The sequence below is a fragment of the Mastigoproctus giganteus genome, chromosome 12 (genome assembly GCF_048544385.1).
Source record: "Mastigoproctus giganteus isolate SK-2022 chromosome 12, ASM4854438v1, whole genome shotgun sequence".
In the NCBI taxonomy this organism is placed as follows: domain Eukaryota; kingdom Metazoa; phylum Arthropoda; class Arachnida; order Uropygi; family Thelyphonidae; genus Mastigoproctus; species Mastigoproctus giganteus.
Window position 1 is genome coordinate 6346239 of NC_143586.1, and position 21552 is coordinate 6367790.

The window sequence follows — 21552 nt, forward strand, 5'->3', positions numbered from 1 at the left end:
CAAATCTGAAAACTAAACATTTTTATGACACCTGGATGTATTAGTGTATTTCAAATTTGAAAATGATGCACTGTCAACTAACAAAATTTATGCTACCTTAGTATTTATAAGACATCATTCCATGGGAAATTAGGAAATACTTTATGGTTGCATGTAACTACATGCAACCATAAAGTATTTTCTAATAGAGCAAAAGAACAGAATCCTTTCCTCTTGTTTTAACCTCTCCATGACCATGGCAGTAGAAATGCCTATGACTAAGTCAGAATCATCCTTTGGTTCAGTCTGCTATGATAATCTATCTCCAAAATGGAAATGGAAGATTTGAAAACTGCTGGTAAAATAAATTTTTTGCACATAACATTTTTCAACATTGAAAGACACCTCTGCTCTCAGGATTCATTATAATAAAATTTTTAGCTTGCTGAGAAAAACGGATAACATAGGTTTTAGGTAAAAACTCTTTAATAGAAACAAGTTAAAGCACAGGTTAAAACAAGATAAAAATAAAGTAAACAAACCACCCAAAGCTTTCAGAAGTTGTCCTTTCTCGGTGCGAAAAGCATTATTACATAAAAAGGCGTTACAAAATATGAAGAATTCTATCATGGAGGTGAAACGCATGCCACAAGCATTTCTGTGGCACGCGTTTCACCTCACATGATCACCATTTCTTCATATTTTGTGATAACGCTTTTCCCACTGTGGAAGGACAACTTCTGTTTGAAATCGTTGGTGATTTTTTTACTTTATTTTTATCTTATTTTAACCTATGCTTTAACTTGTTTCTATTAAAGCATTTTTATCTAAATCCTATGTTATCCATTTTTCTCAGCAAGCTAAAATTATTATTATATTTTTCAACTTATTTAGAAGAAAATGATCTTAGAACTAAGTGACCTTAGTATGCAAATAGAAAAGCTACGTTCAGACTTTCAAACTTGGGCTAATATTTAAAAGAAATAAGCAAACTGCTTTACATCAGTAGAGGCATAGGATGGAGTAAAGAAAACATATAGTATCAGCCAAAAAAAACCTTTTCTATTTCACCCATCCATTCAGTACAAATGTTTATCTAGTTCTGCCCTGAACTTATTTAAGTTGTTGACCTCCACTACAACAGATGGAAGTTTGTTCCAACCATCAATCAAGTGCTGACTAAAGGCAAATTTCGGCACATCTATTCTACAATTGTCTTTCCTCAATTTGAATTTATGTCCCCTCAGGTGAGTATTCTGGGCAAGAAGTAGAATCCCATTAGCATTGAGCATGATCAAACCATTCAAGGCCTTATACACCTCGATTAGATCACCTCGCAGATGCCTAGTCTCCAGAAGTGCACTTTGCAGAGCCTTTCTTGGTAAGAGTAACCCCCTTTGTTCCCCTCACCAATCTTGTTGCCCTTCTTTGTACTCATTCTAGCAACTCTATATCCTTCCTAAAATGAGATCTCCAGACCTATACAGAGTACTCTAGGTGTGGTCTGACCATAGTCTTGTATAATGGGATAATCACTCCCTGTCCCTGCTAGCAAAATTCCTATATATCATTGACAAGACTCCATGACTTGCTTTGGCAATCCGTCTGCACTGCTCAGCGAACTTCATATTTGACTGCACAAATACCCCCAGGTCTTTTTCACTTTCCACTTCCCTGAGTGTAGTACCAACAGATGGTAAGTTTCTCTTCAGTTATTGCTACCCATATGCAGTACTTTGCATTTGTCAATGTTAAACTTCAGTTGCCTCTTCTCAGCCCATTTTCCCAACTTATCTAGATCCAGTTGAAGTAACATACTGTCTTTACTGTCGTTAACAACCCTGCCAACCTTTGTATCATCTGCAAACTTAGACATTAAACCTGATATACCTTCATCAATATTATTGATAAATATAAAAAACAACAATGGGCCGAACACTGAACCCTGGGGAACTCCACTAATAATATTTGCCCACGAAGAGCAGTGTCCATTGATTATCACTCTCTGTCGTCTCCCACTCAACCATCCCTTTATCCATTGTAGCAACTTACCCATAATGCCATACCGCTCCAATTTGTACAACAGTCTTCCATGTGCAACAGTATCAAAAGCTTTCCTGAAATCCAAGTATATGATATCAAAATTATTTTTGGCATTCAGTTCCTTTGTGACCACACCACAGTATCGAATCAAATTGGTCAGACAAGACATCCCTTTAACAAATCCATGCTGTGTCTTAACTATTACTGCAGTCTTGTCTAGATGATTATGCAATGCTTCTTTAACCAGTGATTCCATTATTTTCCCCAGAACACAAGTTAAACTCCTTTAATATAACTGGATAGATCCCGTCCACCCCAGGTGCCTTCCATATGTTTAACTTCAACAATTTCTCCTCCACCTTGCTCTCAGTTATTACAAAATCACTTAGCTCCCTGATAGTGTTTGATAAACTTCTGGCACTCCCCTTATTGAATAGCTCCTCGTGTGAATGTAGATGCAAATTACTCATTCAGTTTATGAGCTACCTGAGCATGGGCATCAATAGTCAACCCATCTATGTTAAGTGGTCCAATCTGATTCATCCCTTTCCTTCTAGAGTTTACATAAGTAAAGAACTCTTTGCTGTTTTTCGTTGCATCCTTTGCCAAAGATTTCTCGTAATCTGCCTTCGCCTGCCTAACCTCCTTTGTGAGGTTAGGCATGCTTCTGAACACCATGGTTATTGAGAAAAAAAAAAAAAAAAAAAATCGTAAAATTGTTTAAGTATGTAAGTAAAAATTGAATTTGATAACAGCTCTCAGATTAAGATAGGTAATATTACAGAAAAGGCGTTGGGTGTCGGGGTTAAACATACTAATGCAATACTGCCACAATTGGCAACTAATAAAACAAAAATATATAATTAAAAATAAAACAAATTAATTAAGAACATTAAAATACAAAGCTGGATTAAAAACATAAAATCAAGCAAATGGGGAAAGTAGCTTTTGAGGCGAAGAGCCTCTTTGTCAACTTACTGAAGCCTATGACAAGCAAGTCAATTATAATACAGAAAGGTAACTTTGCACATGTGTACAAGATACCCAGCTGTGGACCACACTTGGTGAAGAAAAGAAAAGAAGGAATAATGGAAGAAGTCATTAACTGTCAGACTCAATGTTGGTGCTGCAACATACATTAGGCAAGGTATCAAGTTGCCACCTTTCATCTCATTGTAAAATAATCCCCGTTCCAGCATTGAAAAATAGATCGGGGCTAATAATTTTTGCCATCTCTCATGGTTAATTTTTAACCATGAGAGATGGCAACAGTCTAATTTTTAATTATATCTTTTTAATTTTTAATTATATATTTTTGTTTCAATAAATTTTTGGTTTTTATTTTCGTTTTATTTTATTAGTTGTCAGTTGAGGCAATATTGTTTTAATAAGATAGTTAATGATAGTAGTGGTTAGCTCAAACACATTAAAAAGAGCAGTGGAATCTGTTAAATGTTCAGTGGGAGGGCTGCAAGTGCTGATGTGAATGAGACATCAGGTTATCTTAAATTTTTAAGCTAATTTTAACCCATTAGCTGGTATGCTCTGTGTATTTTATACAACAAAAACAGTAAAACTTATAAATTTAAATATCTATTAGAACGACAGTGCAAATTTTACTAAAAAAATATTTCTCTAGTATGATATTCATTTTCAATTTCTATCATTCATAATTTTTTAATTGGAAAAGTTTCACATTAAAAAATTCTTTATGGTGTCATCAAACAATGCCCATTGCTATGGTAAACTATTCACAGAATTAAGACTAAAATTTCAGTTTCTCATTTTAAACAACTTTTTGTTGCCTCATCAGAGGGGAAAAAACCTGACTGGTGAAGTAAACCACATGCCTGCTGTGGTTTCTTAAACAACTTAAACAACTGTGTTTTTTAAACAACTTTTTGTTGCCTCATCAGAGGGGAAAAAACCTGACTGGTGAAGTAAACCACATGCCTGCTACTATTACGATTTTTTTTTTTTTTTGCTAGATGGTTAGAGGAAATGAATTACAAATATATTTTCAAAATAAACTATCACCAGAATATCATGGAAAAAAAAATTCTATGCCAGGATTTAAAAAATCTCAAGCTTGCTCAGCTCTTTTGCAACTACTTGCAAAAGAGCTGAGCTGAGAATGCTGCCATTTCCAAAAATCCAAGGACAACCCGAGGTCAGGATTGCTTGTTCTTTAGAGAGAAAATAGATGGGTTATTTTTATACAGTTGTTAGTAATATTTCCATGAAAAAGTCATCTTGTAGACAAAGTGTTGCTAGTCTAGCAAGTCTCTGTAGAAGATTTTTCTGAAGTCAAAATTAAGGCAAGGCTGTTTTCATACCACCATATAAAAGCACAATATTACGACCTATGCACAATGGTACAAAGGGGTGTTCAATGAAAAGGAAACTGTCATCATACCATGCTCTTTGCCTGGCATCTACCAAATCATCCAATATTCCAATTTTCTTTCTTTCTATTGCCCATCCCCTTCCCCTCATCTTTCTACCTTTCTAAATCTTTCAACAATCCAATGTTTAATCCAATTTTTTTTTCCTTTATAGCCTTTAACATACTTCTATTTTATCCTACACCCTCAACACTTCCCAATTCTAATCCTATCTGTTCACTTTCCACTTTCAAGCTTCCTTTTCCATTCCTATATGTCAAAAGCTACAATTTTCCTACCATCTTCCTTCTTACTGCCCATGTCCCAGCCCTATAAAGTATGGTGCTCCATAAAAAATATTTAACTAATCTCTTGCTTAACTCAATATCCATCCTCTGTAAATATCTGCTTCCTCTTCTCACATCATTTTACCCAAAATTTCATTACTTCATACAGCATGTCCTACCCACCTTTTCTTACTATTGAATACACCATGAATTGTCAAACTAATAGAGCAAGCTTATCTGCGAAAAGATCTAAACCTCCCAAGCACTTCTTAATTCATTTCACAAATATACGTGGTCTCAATTCTAATCTCAACGATGTACATTTCCATTTGCAGTCTGCCAAACTCCATGTACTTTTTCTGACAGAATCTCAGTTATCAGTTGATTCAACTACTGCTCATCTCAGATGCCCAAATTATTTGCTGTATGATTCCTTTCGCCTCAAAGGTGGTACTTGTGCTTATGTCCATTCTGATATTCCCTGTCAGAGACTTGGCAATTTGGAATCTCCTCTCTTTGATCTTCTCTGGCTTAAAATCTCTCTACCCACTGCAATTCTAGTTTTAATTTCCTGACTACTTCCATTGTTGTGCAGAATGCCAAGATATATCAAAATTTATTTTCATTCGATATTCTTCACAACTTTCTCTAAGTCTTCACAACAAACCCTTCCTCTGTATCAGATATCAATGTCCTATGCATTCTGTAAAATATCACTGTCTGTACAATTTTACTCCATCTGTATAAACCTCCTCATTTACAATAAACTCTTCAAATTTTGGCATCCTCAGGGATTGAGAGGTGCCAGATTTTAGAAATATATACCTAGTGGTTGAGCAGTTTTGGAGAAGCTGCAACAACTTAAAAACATATTTATATTTGCAAACATTTATGACTAAAAGTTAGTGGTAGTAGTAGTGGATAAAATGTAAGTAACATTTCAATTAAATTTGTTAAATGTGAGCAAATGACAATAAAAAAAAATTCACTGCAAGTGTTGTCATGTACTATAATGTCAATTTTAAATGCATGCCTAGCACAGTATCAGAAAGAATATCAGGGAACATGCCTCAGAGAAAAAAAAAAAAACTTTTACAGTGGAAAATTAAAAAAATTTAAATTTTAAAAAAATTAAATTTTTTTCACTGTAAAATTTAACAGTGGAAAATATAAAAAAAATCTTAAGGAATAATTATAATGTGGTATGTATAATCTTTATCAATTTATATGACATTTTAATTTTAACAATGTACTGTGGAGAAATTCAATAAATTTCATAAATAAGTTTCATTTTTGTTATAATCTGTCATGCAGCTGATTAGCCGCTTGACTTGTTATAATGGTAGCAAAAATCTTGGTTGTGTGGAATAAAATCTATTGTTTGTGTGTAGTCTGTAATCTGTACTCATGCTGGGCATTTCTTATCTCTCTTCACTCTCAGATATTTTAAAAGGATGTCAAACTGGCCACTAACTCATGCAAGGCTCCATGACCAGCCACATAGCTGTAATTTGCAAGAGCAGTTTGTGTTAGGTTACGCAGTTTACCAAATAAGCTACTATACCAAAAGTCTAGAGGAGAGAAACATCACCCTTTTTTCGGAATGGATTCTCAAAGACAAATATGCTCATTAAATATGAGCACCAGATTGCTTTTCTTAATATTTCTGGATTGAAAAATGATGATTTTTTTTTTTTTTTTTTTTTTTTGCAAAATGAGCTAGATTTTAAAGAATTTCAGATTGTAAAGTGTGGATTTTATGATTTCCTACCAGTACTCACCAGTACTGGAAGGAGATAATATCCTTCTCACATCCCCCCTGTCTATTTCCATATTCCATACAACTAATTCTCAACATAATTCTTTTATGCAATATCTATCAAAATCTTTTATCGCTTGAATAAATTTGCATATCCTTCAGTATCCCCAACAACTTTTTCAAGTTTATCTATCAAAATGCTTTTTCTAAATCCAAGAATGAAACAAATATAAACATTCTTATTCAGCTCTACATTTCTTTCCACCAAAATTCTTATTATTCCTACCATTTCCCTCATCCCTTTCCAGAATCCATATTATTCCTCGCCATACCATTACCTTAAATTTTTTTCTCAATCTCTACTGCAATGTTAGTAGTAGTAATCAAAATCCTCTGGGCATTTTTGCATCTCATGTATCTCATACCTTTGTTAGTTCCATTATCACAGCATTTTCAATCACTTCAGGTATCTTAAATGATATGCCATTTATTACAACTGTTAGACCACACTTGGAATATTCTATACAGGTTTGGAAAAGTCATTTTAGAAAGGACATAGATCTGTTGGAACAGGTGCAGAGGAGAGCTATGTGATTAATTGAGGGCACAAAAGGACATTCCAACCAATAAAGCTTGGGATTCTGTAAATTAGGCATCTGCATGGTGACCTAACTGAAGTTCATAAGCTTTAAAAGGGTTAAGTACATTAAATGCTGATGTCATTTTTACTCTTTCTCTGATCACACTTGAGCATTAGTAGAGGCATATGATGCAAGAAAGCAAGCTTATGCAGCATCAGCCAAAAAAAAAAAAAAAAAAAAAAAAAACACTCCCATTTCACCCCTCCGTTCGTTCAAAATACCTGTCCAGCTGAGCCTTAAATTTATTTAGGCTATTAACTTCCACAACAAGGGATGGAAGCCTGTTCCACCAACCAACTACCCACTGGCTAAAGGCAAATTTTCGCACATCTTTCCTACAACTGTCTTTCCTCAATTTGAATTTATGCTCTCTCAGGTGATTATTCTGAGCAAAAGGAAGAATCCCATCAGCATTAAGCATGCTCAAACCATTCAAGGCTTTATACACCTCAATCAGATCACCTCGCAGGTCCCTAGTCTCCAGACACTGTAATCTACAAAACTTAAGCCTTTCTTCGTAAGAGCAACCCTTTGTTCCATTCACTAATCTTGTTGCCCTTCTCTGTATTCGTTCCAGCAGCTCTACATTCTTCTTGAAATGAGGCCTCCAGACCTGTATACAATACTCAACGTGTGGCCTGACCATTGCCTTATACAAGGGAATAATCACCTCCTTATCCCAGCTAGAAAAATTCCTGCATATCATTGACAACACACTACGAGCTACTCTTGCAGTCCGTCTGCACTGCTCAGAGAACTTCATATCTGCCTGCACAATTACCCCCAGGTCCTTTTCATTCTCTACCACTGTCAGTGTAGTACCACAGAGTTGATACATTGCTCTGGGATTACTGTTTCCCATATGTAGTACTTTACATTTGTCAATGTTAAACTGCATTTGCCACCTCTCAGACCATCTGCTCAACCTTTCCACATCCTGCTGTAGCAGCATAGCGTCAGTATTGTCCTTAACAACCCTGCCAACCTTTGTATCATCTGCAAATTTGGACATTAAGCTTGATATACCATATCAATATCATTTATAAATACAGAAAACAACAATGGACCCAACACTGAACCCTGAGGAACTCCACTAATAACATTAGTCCACGATGAGCAGTGTCCATTGATTACCACTTTCTGTCTTCTCCCCCTCAACCATCCCTTTATCCATAGCAGCAATTTGCCTCCAATGCCACACTGCTCCAATTTGTGCAGCAGTCTTAAATGTGAAACAGTATCAAAAGCCTTTCTAAGATCCAAATATATAATATCAAAGTTATTCCCTGCATCCAGTTGTTTTGTGACTGCATCATAGTATCGAATCAAATTGGTCAGGCAAGGCTTTCCCTTAACAAAATCATGCTGTGTCCGAGCTATAACTGAAGTCTTGTCTAGATGATCTTGCAGTGCTTCTTTAACGAGTGCCTCCATTAATTTTCCTGGAACAGAAGTTAAACTCACAGGTTTATAATTACTCGTTTCAGCCTTTGATCCTCCTTTGTGAAGTGAGGTCACATTTGCACATTTCCAGTCTACGGGTACCTCCCCTGAGTCCAAAGAAGCTCTCATAATTATGGCTAAGGGTTTGCTTACTTCCTTTAATATAACTGGATAGATCCCATGGTTGCCTTTTTTATGTTTATCCTCAACAATTTCTTCTCCACTTTCCTCTCAGTTATTACAAAATCATCTAGCTCACTGCCAGAGTTTACTTCACCTGTGGCATTCCCCTTCCTGAATAACTCCTCGTGTGTGAATGTAGATGCAAAATATTCATTTAGTTTGTTAGCCATTTGAGCAGGATCCTCAACTGTTGAACCATCAATATCCAGTGGACCAATCTGATTCATCCCTTTCCTTCTAGAGTTTACATAGGTGAAGAACTGTGACTTGTGACTTGGTTACAGACCAGCTTATAGGCTTCTATCTATCATAGGCTTCCATGTCACCCATTAATTTATATGTATCCCATGCATTTTTCTTCTCTACCATATGTCTCATTAGTTCATATGACATCCATTTAGGCCTAAACCTTGAACAATATTTCTTAGTTGGTATGTAAAGTCTAGTAGCTTCCAAGGTAAGTTCTTTGAATGCTTCTCATTTTAAATTTGCTGTTGGTAACATCATCAGTTCGTCCCACTGTATAGAATTTAAATACTGTCTTAGACCATCATAGTTGCCTTTACGAAAGCAAAAACCCTTCCCTTTACCACTGATGGTAGGTAGTTACCTCTTTGAGTAAATCCCACTTCAGCACATTGTGATCACTGCCACCTAGTGGTTCCTTTATCTGCAAATTCTTAATGCATGAAGAATCACTACTGATAATCAGATCAAGAGTATTACTCCCTCTTGTTGCCTCCTGAACATGCCGATGAAGAAAACAATCATCCAATAAATCCACAAAAGCCTTGCTAGTGTGTGAGTGACCAACCCACAAATTCCAGTTAATATGGGGGAAATTAAAATGTCCCATTATAAGACGCTGATTTACTGGCCCACTCTATTTCCCTGTACAGTTTCTTATTATACTCATCGGAGTCATTAGGCCTAGAGCATACTCCTACTCTCAATTTTGATCTCCCAATGCTTATGTCACACCAAACTGACTTGACACTGCACTGTCCAGCGATGTCGACTGGCTTCACTTCCTTGGATTTTGTGTGTTTCTTAACTAATAGCATAACCCCTCCTCCCTTCCTGTACTGTCTATCCTTGCGGTACACATTGTATTCCCCAAATTCAAGTTCTGCATTCCTTATATCTGTGTGGCACCACGTCTCTGATATCCCAACAATATCTGCCTTTGATGTTTTCAGCAATACCTTAAATTCATCAAATTTATTTACCAAACTCCTAGCATTGGTGTACACACAAGTATACATGCACCTGTTTCTATTGTTAACTACCCTAACACAATCCATGTGTTCACTTGTACTGCAATGACTCCAAGCAGTCTCTGAAATATCCACTCTGAAGGAAGGAAGGGGGGCATAAATTTAAATTGGAAAATGATGGATGCAGAATAGAAGTGTTAAAATTTGTATTCCACCAAAGATTAATCAATTAATGGAATAAATTTTCACCTATGCTTTTGAGATGGGTAGTTTGAATAAATGTAGGAAATATTTGGACAAATTATTGGAACAAAGGGGCAAAATAAAGTGTTGTCTTTTTTTTTTTTTTTTTTTTGTAGCTGTTGCTGTATAAATTTGTCTTCATTGCATCATGTTGACAATACTAATACTAACAGTATTTCTTTCGTCATTTCCCTTAATGTGGCACACACCTTTGTTTCAACCATCAGTGGACCCAATTTATTCTTATTCACCCCCCCACAATATTGACGATTTTAATTCTTACTAGAATGATAAAAAAATATATATATATATATATATATAACAAGAATATAACAGAGCATACTTTCATTATACATGAAGGTGTAATGGAACATAAGTGATTATTCACTTGTTCAGTTACTAAGATGAAAAACAAAAAGTAAAAACTTAAAAAAAAATAAAAATTAAAAGTGAAAATTCACTTGCTTTGATTACTAAGTACAAGATATACTTATAATGCGCTATGTCAATTATTAGACATTTCTGCTAGAGAAAAAAGATACTCAAAGGATCAGCACAAATTCTAATATAGTCAGTATACAGGATCTTAAAGAGAGTCTCAGAGTTGCTAAGCCAAGCTGGGTGTCATTATTTATAGATGAGTCACGAAATGTATAAAACTGATAATTAACCATGGAGAAAACTCTCTAATCTTTGTTTATAACATCTTATTTTAAATTAAAAGATTTATGTAAAAGTTCAAAAACTTTTTTTGTCAAAAAATTACGAAAAAATGTTAAATAATGAAAGATGACATTTACTACTAATATTCATTGCTTTTAATAATTTAGCACATTTACTTATAAGGAGTAAAAATTAATATTTTTCCTAAATTTCTTCTAATTCTCTTATGAAATCTGAGTTCTGCGGGCACCATGATATTGTAGTGCTTATGTCTTAGAAAAAAGAATAGAGCATCTAAATAACTTTACTTGGTCAATGTATTGTATTTTGCTACTTCCATATCCATTTTGAAAGAAGAATGGTTTTGTCAGCTGAAAAGAATAAAAACTAAGCATGAAATAAATGATAACATTTTCTAAACATTAAAGACTATTAAAAATCGTATGAACAATACTTCTGGATCTTTTTCTTGATAAAGAACACATTAGAAAGTGACTCTTTATAAGTGCATAAGAACTACATATATAAATAAAAAATATATAAATGTAGAAGTTGAATTAATATTAATTCAATTTCTATAACAAAAAAATCTTATATTTTTAACTTAAAATTTTTAAGTTTAAAAAACAAATTTAAATCAGCCAGTAAACAAAGACAGCAGAAGCCTACTACCATTATGTCTGCTATTTTGTGGATATCATGATTTTACATTTTTTTCTGATAAATAATTTTTGACTTTATAATACATAAATATTATTGTATGAATTTTACTAAAACCTAACTCTGGAATACAGAAAATGATTGATAATATACATGCATCTATTTAAATACACAGTACAAATATAGCATACAGGTTCCTTGTATTTACATGTTCCTGAACAGGTATTATATTTCCTAATATATACCCACTCAATATTTTTATATATTCCACTGATAACAGTATTAGAAACTGATTCACAGTTTCTGAGATTGTTCAACATGACATTGCTACTACAATTACTATTAATACTTCTATTACTTTCAAATTATTTCCCAAAGAATAGGCACAACTTACATTTCAATAATTATAAGTGAAGTGGCAGAGAAGAAACAGTTATGGATTTAGAGAGGATGAATCAAATAAAGCCGTACATTAAATTTTTGAAAATTAATGCAGCTTGGCTTGTGCTTTTTTTTTTTTTTTTTAGATTCTTAAGCATAAATCTTAATTCATGCCTATTAACCTCCAAATTAAGTCACAGTATTACTCAAAAATTTAAAATGACATATGCAATTAACAATTACATACCCTTCAAGTTCAATATGAACAATTACTTCAACAATGTTTTTATTTCAATTTTTTTTTTTTGTATCTCATATCATTAATCAGTTATATCATACTGAACACATGATGCAATCCACGCTCATTCAAAATGAAAGATGACAGATATTTTCTCAATTCCTTTCTCCCTTCTTCCCACGCACAAAGAAATAAGTAGCCTTTACAAAATCTTAAACTTATATATATATATATATATATGTATAAATGAACAATTGAAAGAAGTGTGAACTAAGTAAGGTTTGGTTTTGGTTTTTAGGAGCATTAGCAACTAAGGCCATATTGCTCCGGGAATATGCGGTGGTCATTCCCTGACCTTTCCGCATCCTCCGTATTTGGTGGTGACGGGCTCGAACCCCAGTCTAATCAAGAAAGCGTGTGCTACACGCTGCTACTCCTTCCCACCTGGCTACGGAGGTGCCACTAAGTAAGGGTATGTGTTCCTTGCACAAGATGCTAAAACCAGAAGGAAAAAAAAGAAATGTTAGAAAAAACAAGTAAAGGACTTATAGAATAAAGAAGGTAATGTAAAAAAAAAAAAAAAAAAAACCCATAAACATTATTAAACAATTGATAGCAATTTAACTGGTAAATTGCCATATTTATTAATGATAGTGATGAAGGTGTAATGGCTTAATGTCTAAGTTTGATACAAAGATTGGCAAGACAAGATCAGGGTATGCTACTGCACAAGATCTAGAAATTTAGGCAGATGGGCTGAGAAGTGGCAAATGAAGTTTAATAATGGCAAATACAAGATATGCTGCATATGGGCAGGCCCGAGAGTCCATACTAACCGCATGGTATTGTACTCAAGGCAGTGGAGAACGAAAAGTGATGATTTTTTATGCATTAAGTATCTGCAGATAAAAGAACCACTAAGTGGCAATGGTCGCAATGTACTGATGTGGTTTGTTTGTTTGTTATTTGGTTTTTAGGAGCATTAGCAATTAAGGCCATATTGCTCCGTGAATATGCGGTGGTCATTCCTGACCTTTCCACATCCTCCGCATTTGGTGGTGAATATGCGGTGGTCATTCCTGACCTTTCCACATCCTCCGTATTTGGTGGTGAATATGCGGTGGTCATTCCTGACCTTTCCACATCCTCCGTATTTGGTGGTGACGGGCTCGAACCCGGTCTAATCAAGAAGCGTATGCTACGCACTGCTGCTCCTTCCCACCTGGCTATGGAGACGCCTAACCTCGTTTGTGACTTGATTGCATACTAGTGTATATTTACCACAGGCTTCTGTAGCACCTGATAATTTATATGCATCCTATTCATTTTTCTTCTTTGCCACATATCTCAGTAGTTCGTCTGATATCCATTAAGTCTAAGCCTACGTATTGATGTGGGACTTATTTAAAGATGCAATTATGATCAAGGGTAAAGGAGGGGTTTATGCTTCCATTAAGTAGACTACAGAGGTTTCAGGCAGTTTTTAAATTCTGTACAGTGAGACCAACTGATGATGCTACAAACAACAAATTCCAAATGGGAAGCATTTAGAGAAATAATCATAAAAGCTACTAGGCTTTTCATACCAACTAAGAAATACAATTCAAGGCTTAGACTTAATGGATATCAGACGAACTACTGAGATATGTGGCAAAGAAGAAAAATGAATAGGATGCATATAAATTATCAGGTGCTACAGAAGCCTGTGGTAAATATACACTAGTATGCAATCAAGTCACAAACGAGGTTAGGCAAGCCATGGCAGATTACAAGAAGTCTCTGACAAAGAAAGCCAAGAAAAGCAGAAAAGACTTTTTTACTTACACCAATAAGCCAAAACATTATGATCACCCACCTAATATGAATGTTGGTCCTCCACATGCAGCCAAAACAGCTCGTACCCGGTGAGGCATGGACACTACAAGATTTCTAAATGTGTCTTGTGGTATCTGGTACCAACCCGTAACCAGCAGATCCTTTAACTCCTGTAAGGTCCGTGGTTGAGACGACGCAGATCGGAGTTGCTGTTCCAACACAAACCACAGATGTTCAATGGGATTGATGTCTGGGGAATTTGGAGGCCAGGGCAATACCTGGAAGTCTTCCTCGTGTTCTGCGAACCAGTCTCGAACAATCTGGGCGGTGTGCATGCCGCATTATCCTGCTGAAAGATGGCACTGCCAGAGGGGGATACCGTTGCCATGAAAGGGTGTACCTGGTCAGCAATGATGTTTAGGTAGGTGGAAGACATCAGAGTGCCCGGCACATGGATGACTGGACCCAGGGTAACCTAGAAGAATATCACCCAAAGAACGACACCACCACCACCGGCTTGTTTTTGTCCCATGATGCATACAGGCGCCATCACTTCCCCAGGTAAACGATGCACACGTACCTGGCAATCCACATGGTGCAACAGGAAACATGATTCACCGGACCAGACTTCTTCCAATCACTCAAGGTCCAGTTTCAATGCTCACGTGGCCACTGTAGGCACTGTTGCCGGTGAACTGTGGTTAGCATGGGTGGTCAGAGCGGCCTGCGGCTACACAGCCCCATTTTCAGCAGGGTTCGATGTACTGTGTGTTGTGACACATTACTCAATTACCACCGAGTTGCGCCAGTCACCCTTCTGTTGCCACGTACCATCTGGGAGAGCCTTCACTCACCTCGAGCATCGATGAGCCATGGTCGTCCAATACCTTTCTGGTGGTTCGTAGGTTTCCCTCCTCAGACCACTTTCGGTAGGTACTAACCATGGCTGACTGTGAGCATCCCACCAGCCATGCCGTTTTGGATATTTATTTATTTATTTTTTTTTTTTTTATGAAAACCTCAAACACGAGAGGTATTAGAAACTATAGTACTTAGTACCGTGCCTGAGTTGAAGGTTGAGAAGACGAAAGAAGATATTTGTTGACATTAGACTTGAACTTGTGTAGACTGTAATTTTCAGGAAATACATATGAAGGAAGGTTGACCCAGAAAACGGCAGTTGAATGAATAAACGAGGAAGATGAAAAGTTGGTTCTGTGAGTTTGAAGTTGGACAGTAAATGGATTTTGGCTGGTGGCGGCACGTGTTCGGACTGTTTTGGAAGAGACAGCGGGAATTAAAGAAGCCAATTCAGAAGAACAGTGTCCATGGAAGTATCTGTAGAAAAGGCATGCAGCAGAAACAATGCATCTATGAGACAAAGAGTGGAGAGACTCTGTTAGAGAGGAGTTATTAATTAACCTAACTGCCCTCTTCGGAATGGAATCTAGAAGCCTGAGAGAGGTTTTGGGGGCACCGCCCCAGATGTGGGAACAATATTCCAAATTTGCGATTTGTGTCTGGAAGAAAAATAACGCCAAGAGCAAAACAGAAAACCAAGTTTTTAGAAGCAATATTTGTAATGTGCTTGTGCCAAGAGAGATTAGAAGTCAGGGTAATCCCCGAAAGAGATATATCATTTTGCCTAGAAATCGGAATGTCGCCAAAGATAAGCATAGGAGCAGAAGAATCCTTTTTGTGAGATATAAGACAAGACTGAGTTTTACAAGGACTGAAATCAACTAAGTTGTCTTTGCCCCACTGGAGAATTACCTGGAGATTGGCATTAAGGAATTGGTAGCGGATATTCGAGAAGTTGAAGCCGACTGAGCAGGGCAAGGTTTTTGAAAATGGAAAGTGGAATGCAATGTGCTATCATTGGCAAAACTATGGATAGCATTTCCGGTCAATAGAAGAAGGTCATTAATATACAAGAGGAAAAGTGTGGAGAGAGAACTGAACTTTGGGGAACACCAGCATTAGTGGAAGCTGTCTACCATCATCCTCAGTGAGCAATCAGAGAGAAAACTGTATAACCAATTACAAAAAACAGTTGGAAAAACGATAAGATGGAAGCTTGTTTAGAAGACCTTTATGTCAAACACGATCGAAAGCCTCTGAGATGTCAAAAGCAACTGCTTGTGTTTCACCAAACTTTTCCATTGAATTTGTCCATAAATGGGTAACATAAGCCAGAATATCACCAGTGGATCGACACTGATGGAATTCATTCTGGCGATCGTTGATCAGATGGAAGGTTTCTAGGTAGTTTAAGAGTTGGAGGTTAATTGATTTCTCCATTACTTTAGAAAGAGCAGAAGTAATTGCAATGGGATGATAACTGGATGGGAGGGATTTGTCATCCTTTTTAGGAACTGGCTGGATATGAGCAAATTTCCAAGCAGAAGGAAAAATACCTCTGGAATAAGAAAGTGAAAAAAGGTGGCAAAGAACAGAAGTAAGTTTAGGAGCACAGGCTTTGAGAACAAGTGGAGAATAAACATCAGGACCTGGAGCTTTCTTAGCATTGAAATTTCTAAAAATCCTTCTGACATACTTTTGATGGAAGACTACAGGAGGTATCGAATGGAGCATGCTACGAATGGTGGGAGGTGTTTTACCAAGATCATTAATACATGAGTTGGAAGAAAAATGGGATGCTAGGAGATCAGCTTTATCCTTGGCTGATGTGACAACAGAACCAAATGGCTTTGACAGAGGTGGGAGCAGAGATGGGCATAAGTTGTAGCCAATAGCTTTGGCAAGAGACCAGAATGCTCGGCTACCATTAGGGCAAGAAGCAAGTTTTCTACTCTTAGCCTGTTCAAAATCTAGTCTGGACTGGTGAATAACTTCTTTACAATTGTTGCTTTTGTGTAGGCAGAAAATGAAACTGAAGAATTGGAAACAAGCCAAATACGACATGCAACATTCTTCTCTTGAACAGCCTTAGCACATTAATTGGAAAAACAAGCTTTAGATAAACAACAAGATTTAAAAGTGGAGTGTGGAATAAAGGGTTCCATTCCTATAAGAATAATTTCACTGACACGATCTGAGCAAACGTTGATGTCAGAAGTTTAGAAACAGTAATCCGACCAAGGAAAAGAAATCTCGCAGGTCATCCCATTTTGCATTCTTGTAATGCCAAACAATACGAGGTTGGGATTAGTCATGAGATAAAGGCTCCATTGGAGAAGAGACAGTCACCAAGTTGTGATCTGAGGTACCTAAAGGACCACTCACTTCGACCATGTACTTAGCCGGGTTGTTTGTGTGAAAAAGATCAAGTGTGTTAGCTGTATGGTTAGGATCATCCAGAATTCTTGTAGGTAAATGGACAATCTATGCAAGGTCATTAGAAATTGCAAAAGCCTCAGCATCTTGACCAGCTGGTCAAGATGCTGAGGCAAAAAAAAAAAAAACAGAAGCCAGCTGGACTTGTGAACATTAAAATCACCAGGAAAATTACCTCACTGTTAGGAAAGTTGCAAAGAGAGGAAGTCAAAGAGCTCCAAGTGATTAGTGGAGTTGGGAGAACAGTAGAGACAACAGATGAATTTGACACAATGAGGTAGAGAGATTTTAAGCCGAAGAAGATCAAAGAGAGGAGATTCCAAATTGCCAAGTCTCTTGACAGGGAATATCAGAATGGACATATGCACAAGTACCACTTTTGAGGCGAAAGGAATCATACAGTGAATAATTCGGGCAACTGAGATGAGCAGTAGTTGAATCAACCGATAACTGAGATTCCGTCAGAAAAAGTACATCGGGTTTGGCAGAATGCAAGTGGAAATGGACATCATTGAGTTTAGAATTGAGATCACGTATATTTGTGAAATGAACTAGGAAGTGTTTGGGAGGTTTGGATCTTTTCACAGATAAGCTTGCTCTATTAGTTTGACAATTCATGGTGTATTCAATAGTAAGAAAAAGTGGGTAGGACATGCTGTATGAAGTAATGAAATTTTTGGATATGGCATACACATGGTAAGAATATACCCAGATCCTTGACATAACGTGGCCTCGACAATGCCCCCCGCATACACACTACTCGGTGTTTTTTTTTTTTTTTTTTTTTTGTCAGTTGTTGGTGCAGTGGCTTCTGTGGCCATATTGCACCTCCCAAGGTTTTCGCATTTTGTACTCTGATCCAAGCCCGAGGCGGGATTCGAACCCGCGACCTTTGGGTTGCCAGGTAGGCACTTTAACCTCCCGGCTAGCCTGGCCAGCCACACTACTCGGACTTCCTCCAATAACTGTTTGGCAGAGTAGAGGTAGCAAGATTATACACTAGCTAATCCGGAAACCTCCTAAAGAATTACCCATAGGTTAGGTTCGGTGTACTTACTAGCGGCCGGCCTGTTACCATTTTAAAGCTGTACCCTCGAAATGTAAGGAAGATTGGATCTCACCATGATGTTCATCATAACCTCAAAAGTCATTAGTCATACTGCATGATGGAATAGACGGGGAAGGGTTGACGTCCCTTCCTATTGGAGGGTCAAGCCTCCAATAAGCAAAGTGGTGGTATTGCACTGGTTGATGAGAGTTATCTACCACCTAGTATTGCCTGGTAACACAGAGGGGCAGCAATCCTCCATGTGGTGTTGGTGCCACACCTTGACCTCTGCTTACGTTGGTTCATACCTGGGTGGTCCCCCACAGTGTGCTTGTGCATGGAGGTTATACCCAGAATTACTAACAGTCCCACCATTGTGAAGATGCAAGCAGAGGATCTGGTTTTCAGAGACTGTCCGTACTTTGCCGAAATTGGGTCTACTTGACTTGAATGTTGCCTGAATATCAGTTCCATCAGCGTTTTAGACTTCCAGGTAGCAAGTACAGCTTGTCTGGCATATCTGAGAGAATGTCTGTGACAACCTCAAGGATATGCTCTGACCCAGTCGTCTAGCCACTGCAATTTGACCTTTGCCAAACTCACTGAAGTCTGCTGCCTTTCCCATCTGAAGAAAGAGTAACACTCATTAATGGAGCTCAGTATCAGGTTTTTTTTATACCGTGTCCTGACCCGCACCGTAGTTCACCTGCAGTTGCTTCGATTTGCATAATGTTTTGGCTTACCAGTGTATATTCACAGAAGTAAGGGATTGAATTACATTGGGCCACTTCGTGTCAATGAGTTAACTGTTGCTGACCTTGCTCAGGTGACTGACAAATTCAATAGGTATTTTACATCTACATTCACAGATAAGGAATTCTTGAATTTCCATTCAAGAATTTCTAGCAAAGTACTCCATACTATGGTTCCCTATAAGCTTTTTTTTTTCATTTCCTAAGGCTGTCCAAAAGATTTGCAATGACTGAGGAAGTTATTTATAAGACAATATTAGCAATTTTGAAAGAAGCCTATCAACAATGATACCAGAAGTTGCAGAAATATTAGAATCAATGTTCGCAGTGTCAAGGAGATCTATCTGAATAGCTAGTATGCTAGAATATCTAGAATAGCTAGTATACTAGAATATCTAGCATCATCATCATTTCCCAAATATTAGTTCAGTCTCCAAACTTTTTGATGATATATCATGTATGTGTGTGTTTTTTTCTTTTCTTTTTCCAAATATGACATGTTCATTTTGATGGTGTGCCTAATTACCAGCATTTTTTTTCATGTGTATATGTGGAGTGGGATTTCGCATACTGAACATGGAAGGAATATGAATTTCTTTTAAAGAAAGATCTTGAATTTTAGTGACCCTTATATGAAAATTTATAGCAACTTCTCTGAATACAACCATAATATTTATATCACTAATTTTAATTACTATGGGAGTGTTTTTATCAGTTAGTGTCTGATAACATTTAGTAAACTAGATGAAAGCACTTTATGGTTAATTCTGGTGATTATACGGACATGCTCTTCAAATTCTAAAAATATTCAAGATAAATCACTTGCCATCAATAAATTAACTTTTGCAGATTGTGGAAGAGCAGAGCAGCTAAGTTTCACTTATCAATATTCAGAAAGAATGATGAAGTTACATGTGGAATTTAAATGATTTCAGGCTCATCTCTGATATTTTCTATTGAAAAAGAGTTTGCCTGAAGAACCAGGCATTGTCCTACAAGAAATGATGATGTAACTGATGAAATGATTGCACAATGTTCCAATATATATATATATATATATATATATATATATATATATATATATATATATATATAAAACCAAAAGTCTGATATTAACCAAGGATGCTGAAATCAGGTAGCCTTACATGAAGAAATTATAAAAACTTTACAGACATTCACAAAATACTATATCCAAACAACAGTATGAGATATTTAAAAAAAAATAAATAATTTATGAATTTGCGCTGTTGGCGTAAACGGTAGGTATCAGAGATCTGATTAGCCCGATGGGGCTAATCAGATCTCTGATTATCTGTTAATCAGATAATAAATAATAAATAAATATAAAATAAATAATAAATACCATATGGAATAAAAATTACTTAGTTTAATATAGAAACTCTTAAAATATATAAATTATTTATTGTTTGTAACACTTCAAATTTCTGAATAATGTCAAGTATCTAATTATCTGAAAGGGCCTCAAGTTCCTATGGGTATAAAATTATTTCTGGAGGTTATTGTAACCTAAGAACCTCTCAAAAAATATCATAAGCTCTATTAGTTTCAAGAAACTCTGCTTATAACACTTTATAACTTGTTCCACATGGACAGAGAGCTGTTAAATTAATTGTACACCTTCTGTTGATATAAACTTTGCACCTTTATTATGATAGGTGTTTACAAAAAAGATTTACACAAATTACAAATATACAAAATTCCATATCTGTTCCACACACCCCCTGCTTTGTTCTGAGAATGGCCAGACTTGAAGCTAAAAGGAAAAACTTCCAGTTATCATTTTGATGATCATGTCATGCAATGATGTATCCTTCCATGTGGTTCTCCTTGCCATTCCTAGTTCTTATTGTTTCTTCAGTAATATATGTTTTGCTGATGAATACAGCTGACAGACTATTCCAACAGAAACACGTATGGAATTTTGTATATTTCTAATACAAGTACAGAATATTTGTAACTCTCATCACATTAAATTACACTGACCAACATGATTTTTACCTCCATTAATATATCAGCTGTTTGTAGTCAATTTTTATGCAGAGATTTCAAAAATAATTCTTAAAATTCACCTCATGTCACAATTTCTGCATATATAGTTTTTGTGTTTACCAATAATATGTATATCTCAATACGTTTTAGGGAAGTAGCTATGACACTGATCTGTTGTATTATTTGCAAATATTGTTTGTGTGCTCAAATATGGCAGTAATGTTGGGGAGGGCACGTTCAACCTTGGTCATCTGCCTCCCACTTTCTCTTTTCAGGAACAGAAAGGCAGCTGTATTGAGAGCGTGTCTAATTTATCTGTGTATCTACTACATATTTGTTTCTTTTGTGCTTAGTTTTAGCATTGTATTGTTAAAATGTTTAAGCAGAAGCAAAGGAAGTCTGAATCACCTAGACAATTTCTGTTACATGCAAGGATGTTTACACAACAAAAACACAGAGGAAGAAAATCTACAGTAATACTAAATGTGCATATTATTTGCACTTTGTTT

General features: G+C 36.3%; 1 protein-coding gene across 2 annotated transcripts in view; it reads right to left on the bottom strand.

Annotated features, from left to right (window-relative positions):
* Pect (phosphoethanolamine cytidylyltransferase) overlaps nucleotides 1-21552 on the bottom strand; it is a 185846-nt gene that overhangs the window by 103055 nt on the left and 61239 nt on the right. The window contains exon 9 of one of the 2 annotated variants that reach the window (XM_090385652.1): nucleotides 11151-11213. The exons of the other annotated variant lie outside the window; for it this stretch is intronic. Coding sequence (XP_090241778.1) covers nucleotides 11151-11213 — 63 coding nt within the window. The remainder of the gene's footprint in view (nucleotides 1-11150; nucleotides 11214-21552) is intronic. 2 annotated transcript variants of the gene reach the window in all.